The sequence below is a fragment of the Glandiceps talaboti genome, chromosome 3 (assembly GCF_964340395.1).
Source record: "Glandiceps talaboti chromosome 3, keGlaTala1.1, whole genome shotgun sequence".
Taxonomy (NCBI): Eukaryota; Metazoa; Hemichordata; class Enteropneusta; family Spengelidae; genus Glandiceps; species Glandiceps talaboti.
Genome location: NC_135551.1, coordinates 13,085,038 through 13,106,730, shown reverse-complemented (window position 1 = coordinate 13,106,730; position 21,693 = coordinate 13,085,038). Strand labels below are relative to the sequence as shown.

Below are 21,693 nucleotides of genomic sequence, written 5' to 3'. Positions count from 1 at the left end.
AGTCCATTTGTATCAGAATGCAATATGCCAAAGGCATTAAGTGGCATGAGTGACGGTGGCAAAAGTCTGGTCAGTAACACGTATGTAAGGGAGCGTTCAGTTATTACAAAGGGGATGGGGGAATTAGGGGGTGAAATTTGAGGGGGTCCACTATATAAGGGTCATATTTTAGAAAGTGGAAGTTAAATAAGGGAGGGTCACATTTTACTTTCACTCATTTTATAATTACAACTTTGCATTATTTTGTGATTTTGGCATGATTCAAACACTGCCACCACTTCCAAATTCTACTGCTAGCACCGTCCCGCCACTATTGCCACCATTGTAAAGTAATATCATAGCATATCAGTGAAATGCAGTGAACTGTTAGTTGTGGGGTGAGGTGAGTGGGTCTCACAGTATTAAAGAGGGATAGCATGCCAAGGATAATGTGGTGCAGTGGAGATGTTGACCTCGGTCCTACTGCTGGTATATGCCACCACTGCCACCATTGTAAAGTAATATCATTGCATATCAGTGAATTAACTGTTAGGTATGGTGTGAGGAGAGGAGTGGGTCTCATGGTAGCATGCCAAGATATTTGGGATAATGTGGAGTGGAGATGATGACCTCGGTCCTTATGTTGTCAGTTGTGCGCTCATCTAGTCTTTTGAAGTTTTGGCTTTCAGTTCAGCCAATGACATCCCAAACTCTAGTACAAACACAAACTCTCTGTGGTGGCAATAATGGGAAACAAACACCTTCAGAAACTGTGACTGTGGTGTGATCTTACTACAGAAAAATTCCCGGTCTCTAGTGGGATTCGAACCCTGGACAAGTCGCGTTACGATTACTATATACGATCGTGTCCACCCACGATAGTGATCATAGAGAACATTGACAGGTATAGGAACTAGAATAATCCAGGACCTCCTGACTACTAATCTTGAGCTCTAACAATTACGCCATGGGAGACGCTGTTAAAAATGTTGCATCCATTGAAATAGTCGAGCAGGGGGAGGGTCATATTTTAGAAAAGGAATTTATGGAAGGTCACTTTTTAGCACAGCGAACTAGGAGGAGGGACACATTTTATGCCACAGACCGAGCTTGATCCCCCCCCCACTGTAAGTACTGAATACTCCCTAAACAGCGTTTCACACTTGGGTCGTAGTCTAAGGTCGCCAATCCATACAGATATGAGTGTTTGTTGACTCAGTAAAGGTGATATTATCTTATACGAGTTTTTATTAACTGTGTTTAGTGCATAATAAATTTGCTAACTCGTTTTTTTTGTCTACCTGAAATAAAAAGTAAACATGTTAATTAGTAAACTGACCTTGCAGTGTGACAATTGAGTAGACACTGCGATGTCTAGTGTCCTCGCACTCTGCTATTATTATGTGTAAGTGTCATTCGTAAGAGTGTAGAATTGTGTAGACACCGTTTTGGATCATTTCACTTGACTTCACAAAGGTGCACGACTCGCCAGGTCTGTAGTTAGTTATTCGGTTCGTCGTATCGGTAAGTTGCATTTATTATTTTACAACGTGCATGATTGACCCAGGGCAGTGATGTTGGTGTATATAGTAAGAGTACATGTCATATATTACAAAGTATCCAACTTTCAGATGTACAGTGATTGCTACCTTATACATAGACATAATAATAACAACGACGTCGTAAACATCTTTCACATACTAGCTATAGGGTGCATGGAGGTGCCACGGTGGTGCATTGACCCAAATTCTGTGGACGTACGTACGCGTGTTAACCATTTACTCCTTTGAGAGGGCTACAAGTTCTGAGGTGACATTTAGGGCGAATGCTTGACATTCCAACAGACGGTTGTAAATTACGTCAGTCCTACGCAAATACATGTATGTGTTTTGTATTCAGTCTGAAAAAAACGCTTTAAAAAGGGGATAAACAAACACACTAAAAGACCTGGTATAAAGAGTAGATGTCAACGTTATTAAGTGGACTAAACAAGACCGAAAGTACTGTTGCTAAGTACAGCTTACAAATAAATAGTCCCGATTCACTGATATAGTGTCACCAATATTTTCAACTGCGTCGTATTGTGTGTGTGCATGTACACTCTACGTAGTCGTGTGGTCTAATATAGGGGATATTTAACGGTACAGTTCGAAGCTGTGGTCACGAGAAAACAAAAGCAAACTTCAAAGACACGAGTCGAGAAATCGACCTGTAACTTCAAGTAAAGTTAGTCCCTACATAGGTGCATGCATAGTAACTGTTGTAGAAAGAATTGCTATAAACAAAGTTAACTAGTGACACAGCTTAGGCAAACTCTTATGGTTAACGTTGGCAGCGATACACTGAAAATGAACGGGTAGTGATAGACTTTGGACGAAACCGAGGCTCGAAACTACGTACTGCATGACGCATTAAACTGATCATTTCAATCGTATTCACCTCAATAACGCCATCGTCATAACCACACGTTTAAAGACATGTTTGTCAAAAGGTGTTATCGATAATGGTACAGCACCCGGGTGGAGGGGGGGGGGGGTTGTTCCCAAATTTTCAGACGGGGGTTAAATCAGGTGTGCGGCCCAAGTTCAAAACATCTACCCAATCGTAAAATCCAAAACAGACCTAACTGTAACAACTGTAGCGGTTCCGCTCCGTCTTGATCCTCCGCTAGAACCACAGTGCCCCCCCCCCCCCTCCAACGGTACTTCCGGGAAGGGGTAATCGTCCGTGGGTGGGTGAAGTTATGATGGGGGCCTAGGGAGTGCTCAAACCTCTGGCAACCCAGTGTTGTCTTACCGATTGACATGCCACTGGGTTTTTATTGTTAGTGTTTGTTTATTATTTGTTTGTTTGTTTGTTTGTTTGTTTGTTTGTTTGGTGTGTGTATGTTTGTTTGGGGGAAGCGTTAAATGGGAGACCAGCGGAGAACTTCTCCCATCGTGTTCTAACGCCTCTCTATACAGCGTTCCCAGCTCAGCCTGTACACGACTTTTAAAATGCGTTAATAGAACATTAACAAGGTGTTCCAAGGTCATCAGCTTATGCGTACAGACGAATTCAGTATCAGAAACTATATTAGGTTTCCGATATCATCTATTTAGTGTTATCTATCATCTATCCAGATAAGTGGTTAACTTAAAAATAGACACTGGTATATTTATATTCTGCACCGTTTTTAGCTCGGTTAAATATTTCTGTATTGGCTATGGATACAATTGAACGATGGGGTGCTCTATAAAGATGAAAGCTTATAAAACGCAGTAGTGTAGAATTGTTACGTGCAAAATGAAATGTTGGTCTTATAGGATCTTACTAAGTAAAGAGAATTCGAAAACTCCACAGAGGGCTTAGTGCCCCATATTAAGATAACACGACGCTCAATGGAGTTATGCTCGGAACGTTAATATATGTTTGCTTTGGTCGGTCCGTGGTACCACGTGCGTATAATTACTACATGGTAGATTGACAGGAATAAAACTTACGGGACATTTACCATCTCATATACTTACAGCATTGCCGGTGTTCCACACAGAGTTATTGCACACCTTCTAGAGTTACGGTGCAGGAAACAGAAATATTATCCAGTATATAGGTACAAGTTCATCCGTCACGCTGATATAAACCAATAATATTGTGTACGTTTGTGGGTAAGTACTTCACGCAATCAATATCTAACGTTCTTTTAAGTTGTAAAAAATGTCCGACTTCATATCTATGTACAAGTACTGGTGTTGTATATACTTGCTGTGTCGTGTGCTGTAAACATGGATGCATTACAGAGAGATGCCATATTAGATGGACCTCGAATGGACGTTAAGTTCGAACATAAACTGCGCTTTTTTTAGTTGTGTAATTTTTAATTGGTATTAAAATAATTAATTTCGACGACCACAACGGATAAGATTTGATGTTACGACAGAGAACAACACTACAGCCGATTTTACCTAACCTCATCGAAACAGCCACGGTGTGTCAAGATTGTATTTTTGTTATGCTACTTCATTCAATACTGATAGGAAAATACTTCAGACATGTCGATTCTAACTCCCTGGTTGTAACTTTACAAATGTTCACTAAATACAAGTAATTGTAGCGAATTGTTACCACTGGAGACCGGTGAAAATGTATATAATGTAGTCAATGTACTTTATGTACGATGCGATGGATAGTAACAGTGTATCGATCATTGTATTTATTTTCATTTGTGAACAGTCGACAAGTCTGAAAGTGTAGTCCTTATCTTTCGATACTGCATGAACCAAGGTAAAAAGAAAATACGTTTGTGAGACGCACTGTTTTGGCGAGGCGGGGTAAACTTGGCTGTATCAGATATTACTATAAACATTGTTGTTGATATTTACATATCGGAATTATAGATCGCAGAAAAAAGCAGTGAGATTCCCCCTGTATATACTAGTAAACTATTCGCGGTAAACGACATTGTATGACGTTGACACTTTTATTAAATTTGAAATAGGGTGGGCGTTGTGAACACCTGGTCCAGTTATATTCTGCGAAATGTAAATAAGTAAAAAGTTGGTAAAATTTGCAGCCACTTCGCGAACATATAATATATCATCTCTACAGAGAGATTAACGGTACCATTCCACTAAAATATCCCTCTTTAAACTGTTAGTACAACTGAACCAAAATAATGTAAATGGTTTCGAAATAAAGTACTTGGTGCCCTTAAGTTCAGCTTACGTCTACAACAACCTGTTATATATCGCACTAAAGTTAGATAAACTAAGTTATTTCTCTTACAAGCCTATCCTGAAAAACATATTAGAATCTCCTGCAACTGTTAACATGATGATTAACGATTCCAGGTGAGTTAGAAATATCAATTATATATTAGCATTGTTTGCAACCCTGGACGATGATCAATAATCGTTATTAAGAACTAACGATATGCTCGGGAACATCACCCGTGACTCACATTTGTCCCTGACCGCGTAGTAATTGAATAAAGTTAATTTACTGCAAGTAGAAATACTTCAATATGTCTAGTAGTTGGAAAACACATTATTTTGTTTTATATGCATGCCCTCCTTTTAATTCGCGAGGTGTTCTCAGTATTTCGTAAAGATATAAATATATGGTAGCAATGGGGCTATCTAGTCCTGCTTCGTGTACGGTACTCGAATCTGACATTGTCCCTGGAAGGAGAGGCACATTTGTCAGAATCGAGTCCCCACTTACTCCGTGTGCAAGGACTATGGGCTTTCATATTATCTATGCATTGATTGACACGACGCTTGTTATTGTGTGTCGTACGGTTATAATACTTCAGGCAAGTAGTCCTTACCAAAGTAGGAATGTTAAAGTTGGAATCACTTGTACGCATGCGTAGACCTACTGAAAGGGTCACTGAACAGGTAGACGAACTTTCAAACTATTTCGATACAAACAACAAATTAACTGACTACGGAATGTTCGACCTGAATTGCACTCGAGCCGTAAAACTGTCTATATTCGTCAACGTGTTGGTCACGCGACTTGCGTGCATAGTAATTTGTACATTTGCCTAATCTGCACATTGCCTAGTTAGTACATTTTACCTAGTTTGTACATTACCTAATGTGTACATTACCTAATGTGTGTATTAACTAATTTGTACATTACCTAGTGTGTACATTACCTATAGTGTGTACATAACCTAATATGTACATTACTTAATTTGTACATTGCCTGTGTACATTATTTAGTGTGCACATTACCTAATGTGTACATTACCTAGTTTGTACGTTACCCAGTGTGTACATTACCTAATTTGTATATTGCCTAATGTGTACATTACTTAGTGTGTACATTAACTAATGTGTACATTACCTAGTTTGCACATTTCCTAGTGTGTACATTACCTAGTTTATACATTGCCAAGTTTATACATTGCTAAGTTTATACATTACCCTATTTGTACATTACCTAGTTTATACATTACCCAATTTGTACATTACCTAATTTGTACATTACTTTATGTATGCACTGGTATCATGCATGTCTTGTTCTTGCATTCCTCCTATAATGTTTTCGTTACGGTAAGATTTTATTATGCTGTTTGTGTTGTTATTTGTTTATTTATTAAGTTGACATATGTATATCAAGTGTATTTTCTTGTGTTTTGATATAATTATGTAAATACTTTATCCTCTTTGACTTTACTACTCCCGATTATTTTATCTCAATATCCCCCCAAAAAAATTGTTTTCGTAAATTCGTTATATTTTTCAGTATGAAACAATCCTCGTCAACATGATGGTGTTTTAAATAAGAACTGTGATAACTGACAAGGGCGCCATCTAGTGGTAATAAATTGCAATGAATATTATACTGTGTATAGGTGTGACTGTTACTCTGGTTCTGGCCATTCATTTGGCCATCAAATGGAAGAAGAAACAGATGATGTCCAAGATGATGTGAGTAAAATAAACATTCTAGTTTTGCTTGTAACTGTCACGCTTTAAAACGTTGCAGGTGATATTCAGCTAGCTACACGCTAGCAAGTTCCACTCGTACCAAGATCACTCGAGCACCCTGCCAGGAATAGCTGAACAGACATAGATTTATAACGGTTCGCCAGTTACCACTCCAAACGAGAATGGTCTCCTTTTGACTGGCCTTTATTGTCCCATCTCTTACTTTAAGAAAGTGTTTACATTTATATCATTAAACAATTATGTCGTAATATATCTTCTATGCGATTGGAGGTAAGGAAGCGATGAAGGCGTCGATCGGGTCTCATGAACTAAAAATGATATCGTCAACTAGCTAAATTGTAACTTGTAGTACACTCAGACAACATGTTCTCATTAATGTTTTCTCTGACACTTTACACTCGTCACGTAACTGATCACAATACGTCAATACCCGCTATAGTTCTCTCGTCATTCAACTGATAAGAGCCAATGCTAAAACTATTTGAATAGTACCTCAATCTTAGTGAATTTAAATCTTACTTTAGAAAAGAGGACGACTTTTTTCAATATTAATCCGTGCCATAACTAGGCTATCACGTGTAACAAGTCGGTGTAGACTATCGTACGGGGGTGGGGTGGACTAATACCATTGTCACATGACCATAGAAGATCTTGAAGGGCGGATAAACATGTGACTAGTTAAACTACGCTTTTGTATTTATACACATGCGGAAGTTCAGTGACTGCATCTAGCACGAATCAAATTCACAGAAGCCAACTCGCCGGACACTCCAATCATGTAGCAAATATGTAGTGGCATACAGTGGGCGTACTTTCTCGTGTTTGGCCCCGTCATTGGAATACACTTCTACTATTTAATGGCAAAACCCTGTCTTCAGCCAATGTCTTCAGATAGAACTGAAAGACCTATATAGTCTCCAGAATCTCCTTAATGTACAGCGCCTCTGAACTTTACGTCGTATTGAATTTTTTTATAAATTGAATGATTGGTAGTTTTTTTTATTCGCAATGAACATGACCCGTTTATCTGTGTTTTACTTCGCTGTCTCACTAACCGTGCTTGTAATACTAGTAACGGCGGCAAAGGAATAATTTAAGTGATGCCCAATGGTAGTTTATTATAATATCAGCATGTAAACCTGTCTGTAGATATTTACATAATATTAGCTATAAATAATATCGGTCATGGGCTCATCTCAACGAGGATACATTTACATAATGACTTAATAATTTGAATAGTAGGCTGACGAACGTTATCATTGACCAATCTGTTGGAGTGCATTTTTTTTTCAAACCAATAAGTTTGAGGGTACAACTTCCAAACCACATTAATCGCTTGCCGTTGCTAGAAATACAAGTGGTTTGTGTGAAAGTGTAACAAAATCAAGCAGATCGAGATGTAGTGTAAACAGCCTATATGAATGGTACTTTTTTTGAAGTGCTAATATTGAAATAACATGATATATGCGTTGTAATGTCAAAATACCACAAAATAGCATAGGTAATTTGTAATGTCTTAACTTTACAATCCTTGTATTTCCAACTAATATTTCGAAAATCCCAACAGCTGTAGTTGAAACTACGTATTCCCGACTCATTGTATCATATTTGCTGTATGATCAGTTGACGATCAACATCATCAGCGCCCTCACGGGTTTAAAATTTGTTAATGGAGAAAACGTCGAGACTGAATATTCATACTGTTTGCACAGTGTTGTCTAGGTAGTATATATTTTACCAGCAGCGACTATTACTTGACTGGCAAGTCACCTGATTATGAGAACTGAACCTTTTCTGGTAAAAAGTTTAAATAAACTATGATCCATTAATTATGGGAAAACCTAGTGAAAATTTAGCCAATCGTTAAGTGGTCAATTTGCCCCGTGAACCTCTGTATGTGAAGATTTTAGAAGATCTGGTTCTTGTTCTTCTTTATGGCCATCTCCTTTTGTTCGAATACTTATTTACATGTGCTCTCCCTCTGTCTCCCCCTCCCTCCATGCCCCCCCCCTCCCTCTCTGTCTGTCTGTCTGTCTGTCTCTCTCTCTCTCTCTCTCTCTCTCTCTCTCGCTCTCTCTGTCTATGTCTCTGTCGCTTTGTTTCTATGTCTCTATCTCATACACGCACACTTTACCGAAAACTTCGTCATTCTACCCCACACTTCCCATTATGACCTGGCTCAACGTCCTGTCTAACAATACAACATCTTCATCAAATTTAACTCCAAGGGCCCGTCACATGAAAACTGGATTATTCACGTTGAACGAGTATGAAGAGCATGCTAGGAGACGATTGCCCAAACATAAATTTGACTACTTTACCGATGGAGCTGGTAACCAAAGTACGCAAAGAGAAAATACGACGGCATTTAACAGGTAAGATACTCGTAGTTAGTGCTCCGTTGTCGTCGTATAGGCATTCGTCGCGTCACGATCACTGTATAAGCTCTTATTACCCAAATTCAATCTCAAACCAATACATTGAATTTGGTGTATTTGCATGATTCAGAGTTCACTTTGGGAAAAGATATTTTCTAAGTCATGCAAATTTCTGCTCCGAAACAGTTTCCACCGCCACCGTACCGCTCCCCCACCCCTTCCAAGTGTACAATAATACCGTACATAAAAAATATCAACAGATTTTGGCATAGTATATATTCACTTGAGGTGCGCGTGTATGTATAAATCAGACTGGTCATACGTTTACAAATAAATGAACGTGGAGAGGATCAATCAAATAGCCCCATGATCATGAATTGATTTGTTTGAGATAAAATGCCTTGATTTATAGTATTAATGGAAAAATCCATTTCATCCCATTTCTTTCTGACCGCGAAAATTGCTTATAATCTTTACTTGAGTCCCAGACCATATGGTTTGGCATGGCTTATCAATATCTGTTGATAATCTATCAAGCGAAAATAATGCCTGAAACTCACATATGCGTACATTTGATACCTATATTTAAATAATAGAGCTGTTTCTTATATGTACAGATACCGTCTTCGACAAAGAGTCTTGTCAAATATCAAGTCTCCGGACTTATCTACTACTCTCCTGGGCCACACAGTAGATATGCCGATTGGTATCAGTCCAGTGTTGAGAAAAGGTTGGGCATGTAGTCAAGGCGATCTATGTTCAGCACGAGGTAAGGTCGTAATATATATATATATATATATATATATATATATATATATATATATATATATATATATATATATATATATATATATATATATATATATTCACCTTTAGTGTTACAAGTGCCGTAATCTAATCTGCAATCTGCTTACTCAATACAACAATGTTACCTTGAAAAGGAGAATAAAATCAAGAGATAGACAAATCAATTTTTATTAACCAGATCTGAGATACAGTATGCTCATAAGGTTGTTTACACACCGGATGGCAGAGCAGGGGCGGCCCTTTTTATGTTTACGCTTCTCATGTCCGAGCATATTATCCCATATATTTCTTCAATCCAGCGAAATAATTAAACAACTCGACGCTATGTACGGCAATATCACAACGTCACTGATGGTAAGGTGGTGATTCGCAAAAACGAAAATTATCGTCCAGAAATTCAAAAATTGAAAGCGTCACCGACCCATCCTGTTTAAACTTTTCAATTTTTCAGTCAGAAATTTGGAAATGAAGCACATATCCATTAGGTATACTTAAGCCATTTGAACGGACTGGTGCCGAAGGGCCCAGTAACAAATATGCCATTTTCAAATTGATAAAAAAAACTGAGGGAACACAAAACACACTTTTAACACTGGGCCCTCAGTACGACCATGGCTGAGGAATTGTTTTTTCAATATTTTATTGAAATTGGCAATGTGTTATTGAGACGTTAACAAGAAATATGTTATTTTTGAGAAAATGGCAAAGAGAATTATTTTCTTTTTCATTTATTTAAATAGTATAACATAATTCGACTCTTGATTTAAGAATACACAGGGAACCTTGCACATCCTAGTGCTGGGAAGAAGAGCACAGTTATGTACCAGTTGTGTGCCTCACAGCCCTGGTACAAGGTTGTGAAAAATGTGCCTGATGTCCATAGCTGTATACTGCACACCTAGCACACAGTTGTGCACATACACGTAACAGCTATGGTGGAATAATACCCTCTAGCAACCCTTTTGTTCATATCTGACTAGCATTGTTCACATAGCTGGTATATGGCTGTGGGAAATACCTATGTTACAGCTATGCTAACATAGCTGTTACATGGCTGTGGGAAAAAAGCTCTTGTACATGAATGTTGTAAAATCCTATTCTGCATTGCTATTTTTCACATCTATGTTACATTGACGTTGGCATACACATCTGTCAAATCTGGGTATTTTACACATAGTGTGTTGGCCAGAGCTGTTACAGGGATATTGTGCACACAGCTGGTAGAGTCCCCATGGCTCCACCGAGCTGGTACAGCTGTGTGCACAACCCTGTCCTAGGTATGTGAATGTTACAGGGTGTTCAAGGTTCCCTGTGTAACCGCCGGCCTTTGGTGTGACTAGATCAGCTAGAGGTGCAGCTGATTTTTTTACGATAAGCTGTGTTAGTTTCTTTTAACACCAACCACTTCATTTTGATTGTATTTCTATTAATTTTGAATACATTTCGTTCCTGTAGCTGCGGGAGAACACAAAATATGTGACATAGTACCCATGTACTCCGAAAGCAGTATGGAGAAAATAGCCGAAACTAACCCACACGGACTTAAGTGGCTTCAAGTCTACATATGCAAAGATAGAAGTAAGCTGGAGGCGCTGATCAGACGCGCAGAGGATGCTGGATACAGAGCTTTAGTCGTAACTGTTGATTGTCACTGGAAACGATTTGTGCATTCTGATTGGAAGAATATGATATTTAAATATCTAATGAAAACGAGACAAGGAAACTTTGAAGGTGAAAGTTTCGTAAAAGCATACTCCCAGGTTAGTGTACACAAAATAGTGCCCACCGTAGTCATCGTACTTGTAACTAGCTCATGGGTAACTGCGAACATGCATTTTCTACAGAAATCGTAATACCTTATACACTTTACTGGGCATACATACGGTTACAACAATTAGATATGAGATCCTTATCAATGCCGACCTCAGTCATCCCCACGGAGTGACACAATAGCAACACATATATAGTCTAGTACTAAGACATACACAGAGCGACTGAACTGATTTCATTCAAATGTCTACTATAAGCAATTAGACCAAGTGTAGTTCCTGACGACTGTGTTCCGATTTTACAGTATGTTATCTTCACACATTATGTCCTTACTATCACACATAATTATGTGCTTCCCCTACAGCGTTCACATAGATGTGATGACGTTGTCGCGTCCCCAGGTGATTTTAGTCTCAGCAGACTGTACTGGTACGGTTCACAGCTGTACCAAATGAATATTAATGAGCGATGACGACAGCCTGTTAACTCTCTCCATGCCTCCTCTCTCTCTCTCTCTCTCTCTCTCTCTCTCTCTCTCTCTCTCTCTCTCTCTCTCTCTCTCTCTCTCTCTCTCTCTCTCTCTCTCTCTCTCTCTCTCTCTCTCTCTCTCTCTCTCTCTCATTTTGGTCTTGATTTGTACTCTCCTCACAGAATGTTGCAGAGCAAGCGAGTTGGGACGATATCAAACATGTGACTGAGAAGACGACACTACCAGTTATTTTGAAGGGTATCCTGACAGCTGAGGATGCACACTTGGCTGTAAAGTATGGTGCTAAGGCCATCCTTGTGTCTAACCATGGAGGAAGAATGATGGAGTCTTTGCAACCAACCGTATGTATTCAATTCAAACACATATTACCTCGGACGTGCTGCCACATTTGTATAATTTTTTGTTTGCTGTTAACGTTAATAAAATGAGATCCTCTACTTTTTCCTACGCCAAAGGCTATGCAGCTCTGACCCCCCCCCCCCGTCTTAAATACATAAACATTGGATAAAAGCATATACCCTTAATCCTTGTTGTCTTAAGCTTGCTAAGGTAACATCTAGTAAACCATTGTAAATCTCACCTCAGAACGTATTATAGACAAATGTGAGTGGTCTATTTCCCAAGGTTGTGTATAGCGCCGCTAATGACCGAACTATTATTAATGAGTCTGCGAGCAGTCAGTCGAAAATATATCTATAGAAATGAATAACATATTAATATATAGAAATATATCTAGAGGCCAAGCCGACTACTCTAAAAGCATTCGACTATCACGACTCTACACGTTCAAGTTCACATTTAGACGACGTTAAGTTCTATGGCTATGAAACTAGGCAACATGGCTACCCTCAGTGAAATGAGTATACCGTTAACTTTTCGTTAACAAACGAATGAATGATGTTATCACATATATGTAGATAATATTAAACATATTGTAAACAAGATAATAGTAAGCTTATCTATGTGAGATTCTAATTGTCTTTTTCTCCTCAGCTCGAATCGTTGCCTGAAATCGTAGAAGCTGTGGGTGATAAAGTTGAGGTGTATATGGATAGTGGTATACGTAGTGGTACTGATGCTATTAAAGCCCTGGCACTAGGTGCTAAAGCATGTTTTGTTGGACGACCAATTTTGTATGGACTCACCTACAAGGTATATTACAGCTGTTTTCCGTAGACCGAGTCAAAACTATTAAATGAACTATCAAGATCAGTGAGCCTGACAATAAGGTTTCAGGCTGAGATAGACATCAAAATGATAACACACAAACATCACTGACACCGTGTGGGCTCTGTATTTAGTTAATGATATAAACAGTAACAGCATGCATACTACTACACAAGGTATAATCTGTTGAAGTTGAAACAAAATCCATGGCCAGTGAAAGTTGGTAGAATCTGACAGTTTACAGCTGATTTGACAAAATATAGAACGAAAATCATTGAAAAAACAAATACAGGATAACTGCTTACATTTTTAGGTAATATCGGAAGAGTATGTGTCTACACTTTAATATATTCTACAAACTTTCACTGACTGGTGACCAAGGATTGTGTTTGAACTTCAAATGATTTGTACCCTGTGTCTCAGTGTGCATGCTATTACTGTTTATATCATTAACTAAATACAGAGCCCACATATTGTAAGTGATGTGTCTGTGCTATTTTTATGGTGTCCATCTCAATATGAAACCTAGTGATCAGGCTCACCGATCTTGATAGTGTATTCATTGCTTTTGACTCGGTCTAGGGAAAACAGCTGTAATATGTTATTCAACTATATATGGCATTAATTCATCCACTTCTCTAACCCCTCCCCCCTCCTCCCCACTTAACAATCTGTTACAGACCACATCCCTCCAACCACATATTCCTTTCTTTAAAGACACACACACACACAGAGACATCCATTCAACCATCATCCAACCAACCATCCTCCCTCCCGTCCATGACACCATCCATCTATCCATCCCTGGACCCATCCATCCATCCCTCCACCTTCCATCCCTCCATCCATCCCTTCCCTCCCTCCGTCCCTCCATCCATCCATCCATCTACCCATCCATCCCTCCATTCATACCTCCACCCATCTGTCCCTCCATCTATCCGATCCCCTCTTTCTCCCTCGCCTAATCTTTATTGATCCGTACACATTGATACGGTCAATTTCCTGGGAATTCAATAAGAATTATAATATTTAATAAAGTGTCACTTTATAAATCTCAACCAAAATCTTAGTTTAAAAAACATGCTTCAAATGTGATAACATTTTCTATTACTATCATTATACTAGGGAGAAGATGGTGCTAAACAAGTCCTCACACTATTACGAGAAGATCTAGAACGAGTTATGCAGTGCACAGGTGAGTAGTCACTACATACTGGCTTTATATTCATAACACTACATAACGATTTGAAATTGATACAAGTCTGGTATGGGGCAATTATCAAATTTGGTAAATAAGAGGCGGGGTGGGGGGTCTGAGGCTGAAGTATAAGAATTTAGTTGTTTTTTTTATCTTACATTGAACTACTGACCATGTCCATGAATATCATTATACATATCACTAAATGTACAATACACGACTGCCGCTATTCTTAGCACGGAGAAACCAATCATATGTATATGATATATGTGAATCATTACAGTGGCCAGCCAATTTCCTTTATTTGTCCTTTCTCGTCGTAAGACATACATACATACATACATACATACATACATACATACATACATACATACATACATACATATATGTATAAGTACATACATACATACATATACATACATACATACATACATACATACATACATACATACATACGAACTTACATACATACATACATACATACATACATACATGCATACATACATGCATACATGCATACATACATACATACATACATACATACATACATACATACATACATACATACATACATGCATGCATGCATGTATGCATACATACATCCATACATACACACACACATACATACATACATGCATACATGCATACATGCATACATACATACATACATACATACATACATACATACATACATACATACACATACATACATGCATACATGCATACATACATACATGCATACATACATACATACATACATACATACATACATATATACATACATACATACATACATACATAATAAATACATACATACATACATACATACATACATACATACATACATACATACATACATACATACATACATACATACATGCATACATGCATAATACATGCATACATACATACATACATACATACATACATACATACATACATACTTATGGTAAAATGTTACAATTACTATATTACAAGTTCAGTAATAATACTCTTCCTTAAACTGTGATAAGACACTGTAAGATATACAGCTGAAATATTGGTATCCACACTAGCAATTACTTTGATTATATTTTCACGCACTCGCTACATGCTTTCAAATGTAAAATGGTGAGAACTCTTGTAGAAGTTGTATAAACAACAGCATTTCACCTTTTTTTGGAAGGCGTTATTTTCAGTTTTTTCAATCTTCGATCTCTTATAGGATGTTCGAGCGTCGCAGATATCAACCGATCCATCCTTAAGGACGTTCATCAGCAACGTTACCAGGGAAACCTTGAACGCAAATGCAAAGAATTACAATAAATATCTGAAGAAGATAATGTTCAAGTTAAATAGCCAGCATTACATCTTTCGGGAAACGTCGATTTCAAAAGTATTTTTTTTTGTGTGTGTGATTTTCTTTTCTCTCAATTTTATCTTTATTTGTGTGTTTGTCTGTGTCTGTATGTACATTTAATACATTTTTTTATATTTTCCATCAAATTTCACAAACAATGATTAGACTACTTGCATATATATACTATATGTTAATTGATACCAAAATAATATAGACTGTGTAGTTTATTCCGATTCAAAACCCCTTTCTCTTTCTGTCTTTGGTTGTGCGAATCATTACCTGTCTCCTCCCTGTACTTGACCAAAGGCTGTTGTTTCGAAGGCACGGCCGTCACCAAATCTGTATCACATCGTTGATGCTACAATTGTACTGGACATGCGTCATAGCGGAAACCCGAACACAATGTCAAACTCAAGTCTGTGTTTTTTTAGTAATAGAAAATTTGATCTTCCTTCTTGACGACGATTTTCAACGCCATTAACTTCACTGTAAATTGTCGCCATGGAAACAGATACTAAACCAACTTCATTACCTTCAAGATTTAGATTGCCGACATTTGCTATTAATTTTGAATGTCATATGTGGAATTTAAAGAGTCACGCACACACACACACACACATATACATACATACATACATACATACATGCATACATACATACATACATACATACATACATAAAAACATACATACATACATACGCACGCACGCACGCGCACACACACACACACACACACACACACACATACATACATACATACATACATACATACATACATACATACATACATATTTTATTACCAACGATCACAGTGTATCAGATATGTCTATTTCAGGAATTTGTAAGGTTTCTGGTGATGAGAAAGTATTGAGGTTGAAGGAAGAGGAAATCATTGTCCGTCTTAGAAGGCTGGAACCCCTTGGAATTAATAGATCATTTCAAGTCTAATCGTTTTTTTTTTAATTTCAGGCGTGTTCTATTGGGTTCTATTTGGTGCGTGTGAATATTAGAACTTTTCACACGTATAACCGTTAATCACGCGCGGTTGTCGTTCTGTTCCATAACATTCAGATATGTTCGGGTGTTTACCTAACATGTCTGAAGCTCGCCGATAATAGCTTGATAAAGAATTTTTTTATTCGAAACGTCGGATTTTACATCTATTTATACGGACTAACTTATGGCATATGCATTTCTTTACATACATACATACATACATACATACATACATACATACATACATACATACATACATGCATGCATGCATGCATGCATGCGTGCATACATACATACATACATATATACATACATACATATACATCCAACCGAACAATCAACAATACTTCTTTCATTTCCTTCCATCTTCCAGAATTGACTATAATTAAATGAACAACGATTTTTCCCCCACATATGTTGTATTATGTTGCATTTATTGAACAAACATATTCATGTTTGCTATGTTTTAATATCCATGTGACATGAACGCATATAGTTGTAAGCAAACACATTGTTTGTTTGTTTTCATTTCAAAGTAATTTCTCAGTTATTGCTTCAGTATTGTTGTATTTCTGCTTGTACATGATTGCTTTGAATGTATCAGATGAGAAGCTTGTTCATATTAGAATATGGGTATAAGTACCCGAATGCCATAACTTTCTGTAGTCACCATAATTCATGTATTTGTTTTTTTTTTTGCTGTATTGATATATCCCTACTTCTACAGTCGAGTTTATCTAAACTCGTCGAAAGATTGTGAGTCACAAATGGACTGTTTATCTTGGTCCATACATTTTTGGTAGATACAGCTAAAATGATTTGGGTTTGATGTTTCACTGATGGGACATTACGTTTTTGACACACACACACACACAAAGATAGACATATTTCAACTCTAGACTAACATATTAACAGAGACACGCCGAACGTAGCAGGATCCTTTGCCCAATCACATTGAAAACTGATAAGCAATGTTATTCTTTCATAATGCAATAAAACAGGCTTCTAATGAAACCGAACCTGATCATTTTAATGGCTCCAATTATTGATTTTCTAACTGATAATCAACATGACTATCAACCTGACTACTTCTACATCCTCACTGTGCATAGCGTCTATGTAATTGTTTCCTTTGCATATGAAATTGTCCGAGTGTGTGTGTAAAAAATATCATGTTCCATGAGTGAAACACAAAACCAACATCATTTTAGCTGTACAGACACACCGACTCTATATACGAATGAAAACAAAATACAGGTAATTCGAACGAAATTTGGTAGACATCTTCCTTAGTGTAATGGCAAGAAACGAATAGGTTTTGGTAAACATACCTTGAATATTAATGGTTTTGCGTAATTAATGGTTTTTGGTAATTAGGCTATATATCAAGAATGCATGCTTCAAATTTGATATTATTTATTACATACATTTGCAATACCTAAGCGCATCTGTCTTGAAATTATTATCGATGTAGCTTTCAGTTTTAATAAGATATTGGCATTTTTCGGTAATTACACGTGGTGTGACGATGCAATTTTTTTTTTAATTGTTCATGATGACTTCTGCAGTTGCCTTCCCTGAAGTGGCAATTAATGTAGGGAGAGTTATTTTTGTTTTCCCTTGAATCTGGAGTCTGCATTGGCTGGACAAACATGAGAAAAAAGAAGATCAAGGCGGGGTATTTAAGTGATGCAAACTCACCAGAAAAGGACTTTTTTCTTGGCCTTAAAAACGCCTTCTTTACCATGATCGATGAGATCTATGCTACAACTTTCTATAAAAGCTTCCCATTATTACATGTGTGGTTGGCCGTACGATCGCATCTGCAGGCAATCATACTGGAGATTTCGCCTACATAACTTCATACCATCTCTTCACTATTTCAAAATTGAAAATCTTGTTTTTACTTTTTTTGATAGTCGCGCGTATTTCTGTTTCTGAAAGCATGCATGAGGAGATCGTCGGTCAAACCAGGTCAGCTTCAACGTCCAGGTGACATCACCAGCTTTCTACTGAAAATTCGTGCTGGAGAATTCGCCAAGATAAATCTATACCATCTCTTCTTTGATCAAAATTAAAATTCTTCTCTCTTTTTTTAAATATAAATCTTTCGATACTAAGGGCGAGTTTACTGCCAGAACGCGTGCATTTATTCCTATTAACATGTTATCACATCAATGCAATGAGATAAGTAAATGTTGTTACTGTGTAGCAATGTTGGGCAGTGTACTCGTCACTACTCAGTGGTTTAATTGGGTCAAATTTTCCCCAATTTTCCGAGACATTGATTGGCTTTGTTCATAAACCGTTCAAAGTATTCGGGTTGCTTGTATAAAAGGTACGTATTTCGATCGATATGTTTCTGCCCAGATCTGAATTTTATATTTTGAGAAACCAAACGAACTTGAGAGCCATGGAAATTCACCTCATTGTGGCGTGCATCGCGAAATTCTTGAACTGCATGTTACATAAAGGGTATTGCCGCCCTAAACGAGTTGTATAGAATCAAAGTATAGACCGGTATCATGCTTACCATAAAGTATGTAAACTTTCTGCATACTAGCGATGTTACGACGGTTTGAATTGTGTTTATTATTTGCTGTGGAAACTAGTGTACATATCGCACGTATGTAGGGGATCAGGGAAGGCGGTATGAAGTCGAGTCAAGCTTTCTTGTACTGAGAATAGGTAACGGACATTTGAACAATTTTTACGACAACTAACTTTTACTGAGACTTCAAAAATCACAGATATAGAGCATAAATTTATTATGTTTTACTGAGACTTCAAAAATCACAGATATAGAGCATAAATTTATTATGTTCAAACGCTACCAATAGCAATCCATATATTTGTTCTGTATGCATGGGTAAATGTATGTATGTCTGTATGCGTATCCCTGTAAATTTGAATAATTTCATTTCAAAAAGCCATTACACCTCTTCCACTACGTTTAATAGATTGATATCACAAAGTCATTTCAGATTTCTTATAGTTTGGCACACCTTTTTGCCAATTCAGGGGTATATAATGTACTAATAGCCTACTATAACAAAGTTGTTGCATTCCAGCAATTATTATGTGTAGGAACAAAAAACTTAATATCAACCTTATGGAAGGCATTCAGTTTAAATCTGGTTGATACTTGTTTTTATTATTCCATGGATATTCTAATTGTTTTATCAGTAAAGGAGGAGAAAGAAATTACCACAAATGTGTCAATTTCAATTAATCAAAGGAATTCACATTCCAGATAAGATTGCTGGTAACTCCCTTTGATAACAGCTCTTCTTTTTTATTAGTTTGATTTTAATAATGGACGATTGTTAACGATATTAAGATTAATGTTCAACCTGCACTAGCTGCAACTGGGACATTTTATTTCATCAAGCAACCAAATATAATCACTACAAATTGGTCAATCACTTTGTGCCTTTGCTTTGTTAATAAGTGGTCGATTTTATCCGCAGATAGCATCAGTAGTGAGTAGTATATGATAGGATGGGTTTGTGCCATTTATACAATTCGTGGTATTTGGGTATGAGTATTTAGGTTTCAAACTTCCTAAAGGTTTTGTTCCATAGGTGATGCAGAACAAGGGATACACACTCACAGATACACCAGGTTGCTGCATCACTTATAGCACATACCTATAATTACCTCCCAATGTATTCTAATGGCTCTACCCGGCCAATTATTTTCCCTATCAAGAACCGGCACACTTACCCCCAAATAAGGTCACTTACGGGAATTTTAAATTACTTTCTCTCTGGTTGCTGTGCGCGATGTGAAAATCTAGGTGGGGTCGGGTAACCGGAACCACACAACTTTTTTTTAAGGGTTGAGGACCAATGGGTAGCAAATGTTACTAGATACAGTTTATGACCTGTATCTGCAGCTAATTTAGATCTCCTATTTCCCATTCAGGATCAACGGAATTTGAACATTAATATACACGATGCCGTTGCTATAATAAAATAAATAAACTAGAGTAAGGTTACAAAGAGGAACTGGATGTCCGAAATATTTTTTTTTGGAAATAATAATCTCTTTAATGATAATAAATTTTTTTTTAAACGTACTACACTGCGTCTCAGTGATCTTTACAATACTCAACCAGATTTAAACTGAATACCTCCCGTTAGGGAATCACTAATAACTCATTAAACTAAAAAAACTATGGTAACATGCTTTGTTTTTTGGACAAGCGTGCTTTCTTATGTTAATGTATGTGCCAAATTATACGGAATTTGAAGAGCGCATGATACTGCTTAATTACTGAATATCGTTCATTATTCTAAGTACTCATTAAAGGTAAAAGTTGTATCAACAAACTTCATAGGACAGGTGCGTATTATTATGGTTGATATATGTACCATATTATACGAAATTTGATACAACCTAGTTACCTAAAATCATTAAGTATGCAAATTATTCATTAAAACTGTAAGGTACAGAACTAACCCTATAGGACATACACAATTTGTTATGGTTAATGTATGTACTGAATTGTATTGAAATTGAAGTATGCAGTCGTAAGATATAGCCTAATTACCAAGAATCGTTTACTATGCAAATTATTCATTAACACTGAAAGGTACATCAACAAGCTTTACAGGACATATGCGATTGTTATGGTTAATGTGTGCACTGAATTATATTGAAATTGAAGTATGTATTCTTAAGATATAGCCTAATTACCGAAAATAATTAATTATGCAAATTATTCATTAACACTGTAAGGTACATCAACACATTTTATAGGACAAATGTATGTTGTTATGTTTAACGAATGTACTAAATCATATTGAAATTGAAGTATGCAGTCTTAAGATATTGCTTAATTATTTGATTTCATTAATATGCAAATTTCTCTAATTAAACATTAACAGATCTGGCTCAAAACCTAATCAGGTCTAGCCATTACACCAAAGATTACATATTCCAAATTTCATTACAATTGAGCCAGCCGATTTTTAAGAAAATGATGACACAGACAGACAGACAGACAGACAGACAGACAGACAGACAGACAGACAGACAGACAGACAGACACACACACAGACAGACAGACATTCCCCTTTTAATACCTCCCGTACCCTTACGGGCGGTAAAAATGGCAACGACAA

At 37.1% G+C, this 21,693-nt stretch overlaps 1 protein-coding gene across 1 annotated transcript; it reads left to right on the top strand.

Moving 5' to 3' along the window:
• The first annotated feature begins 1,411 nt into the window (after positions 1–1,411).
• LOC144433058 (2-Hydroxyacid oxidase 1-like) lies at positions 1,412–15,534 on the top strand. The gene is made up of 10 exons (XM_078121370.1): positions 1,412–1,503; positions 3,491–3,626; positions 6,214–6,398; positions 8,648–8,794; positions 9,415–9,566; positions 11,060–11,364; positions 12,026–12,205; positions 12,858–13,016; positions 14,157–14,226; positions 15,434–15,534. Exons 3-10 carry the CDS (start codon positions 6,301–6,303, stop codon positions 15,532–15,534), a joined length of 1,212 nt encoding a protein of 403 aa, XP_077977496.1. The 5' UTR covers positions 1,412–1,503; positions 3,491–3,626; positions 6,214–6,300.
• The last annotated feature ends 6,159 nt before the right edge of the window (positions 15,535–21,693 follow it).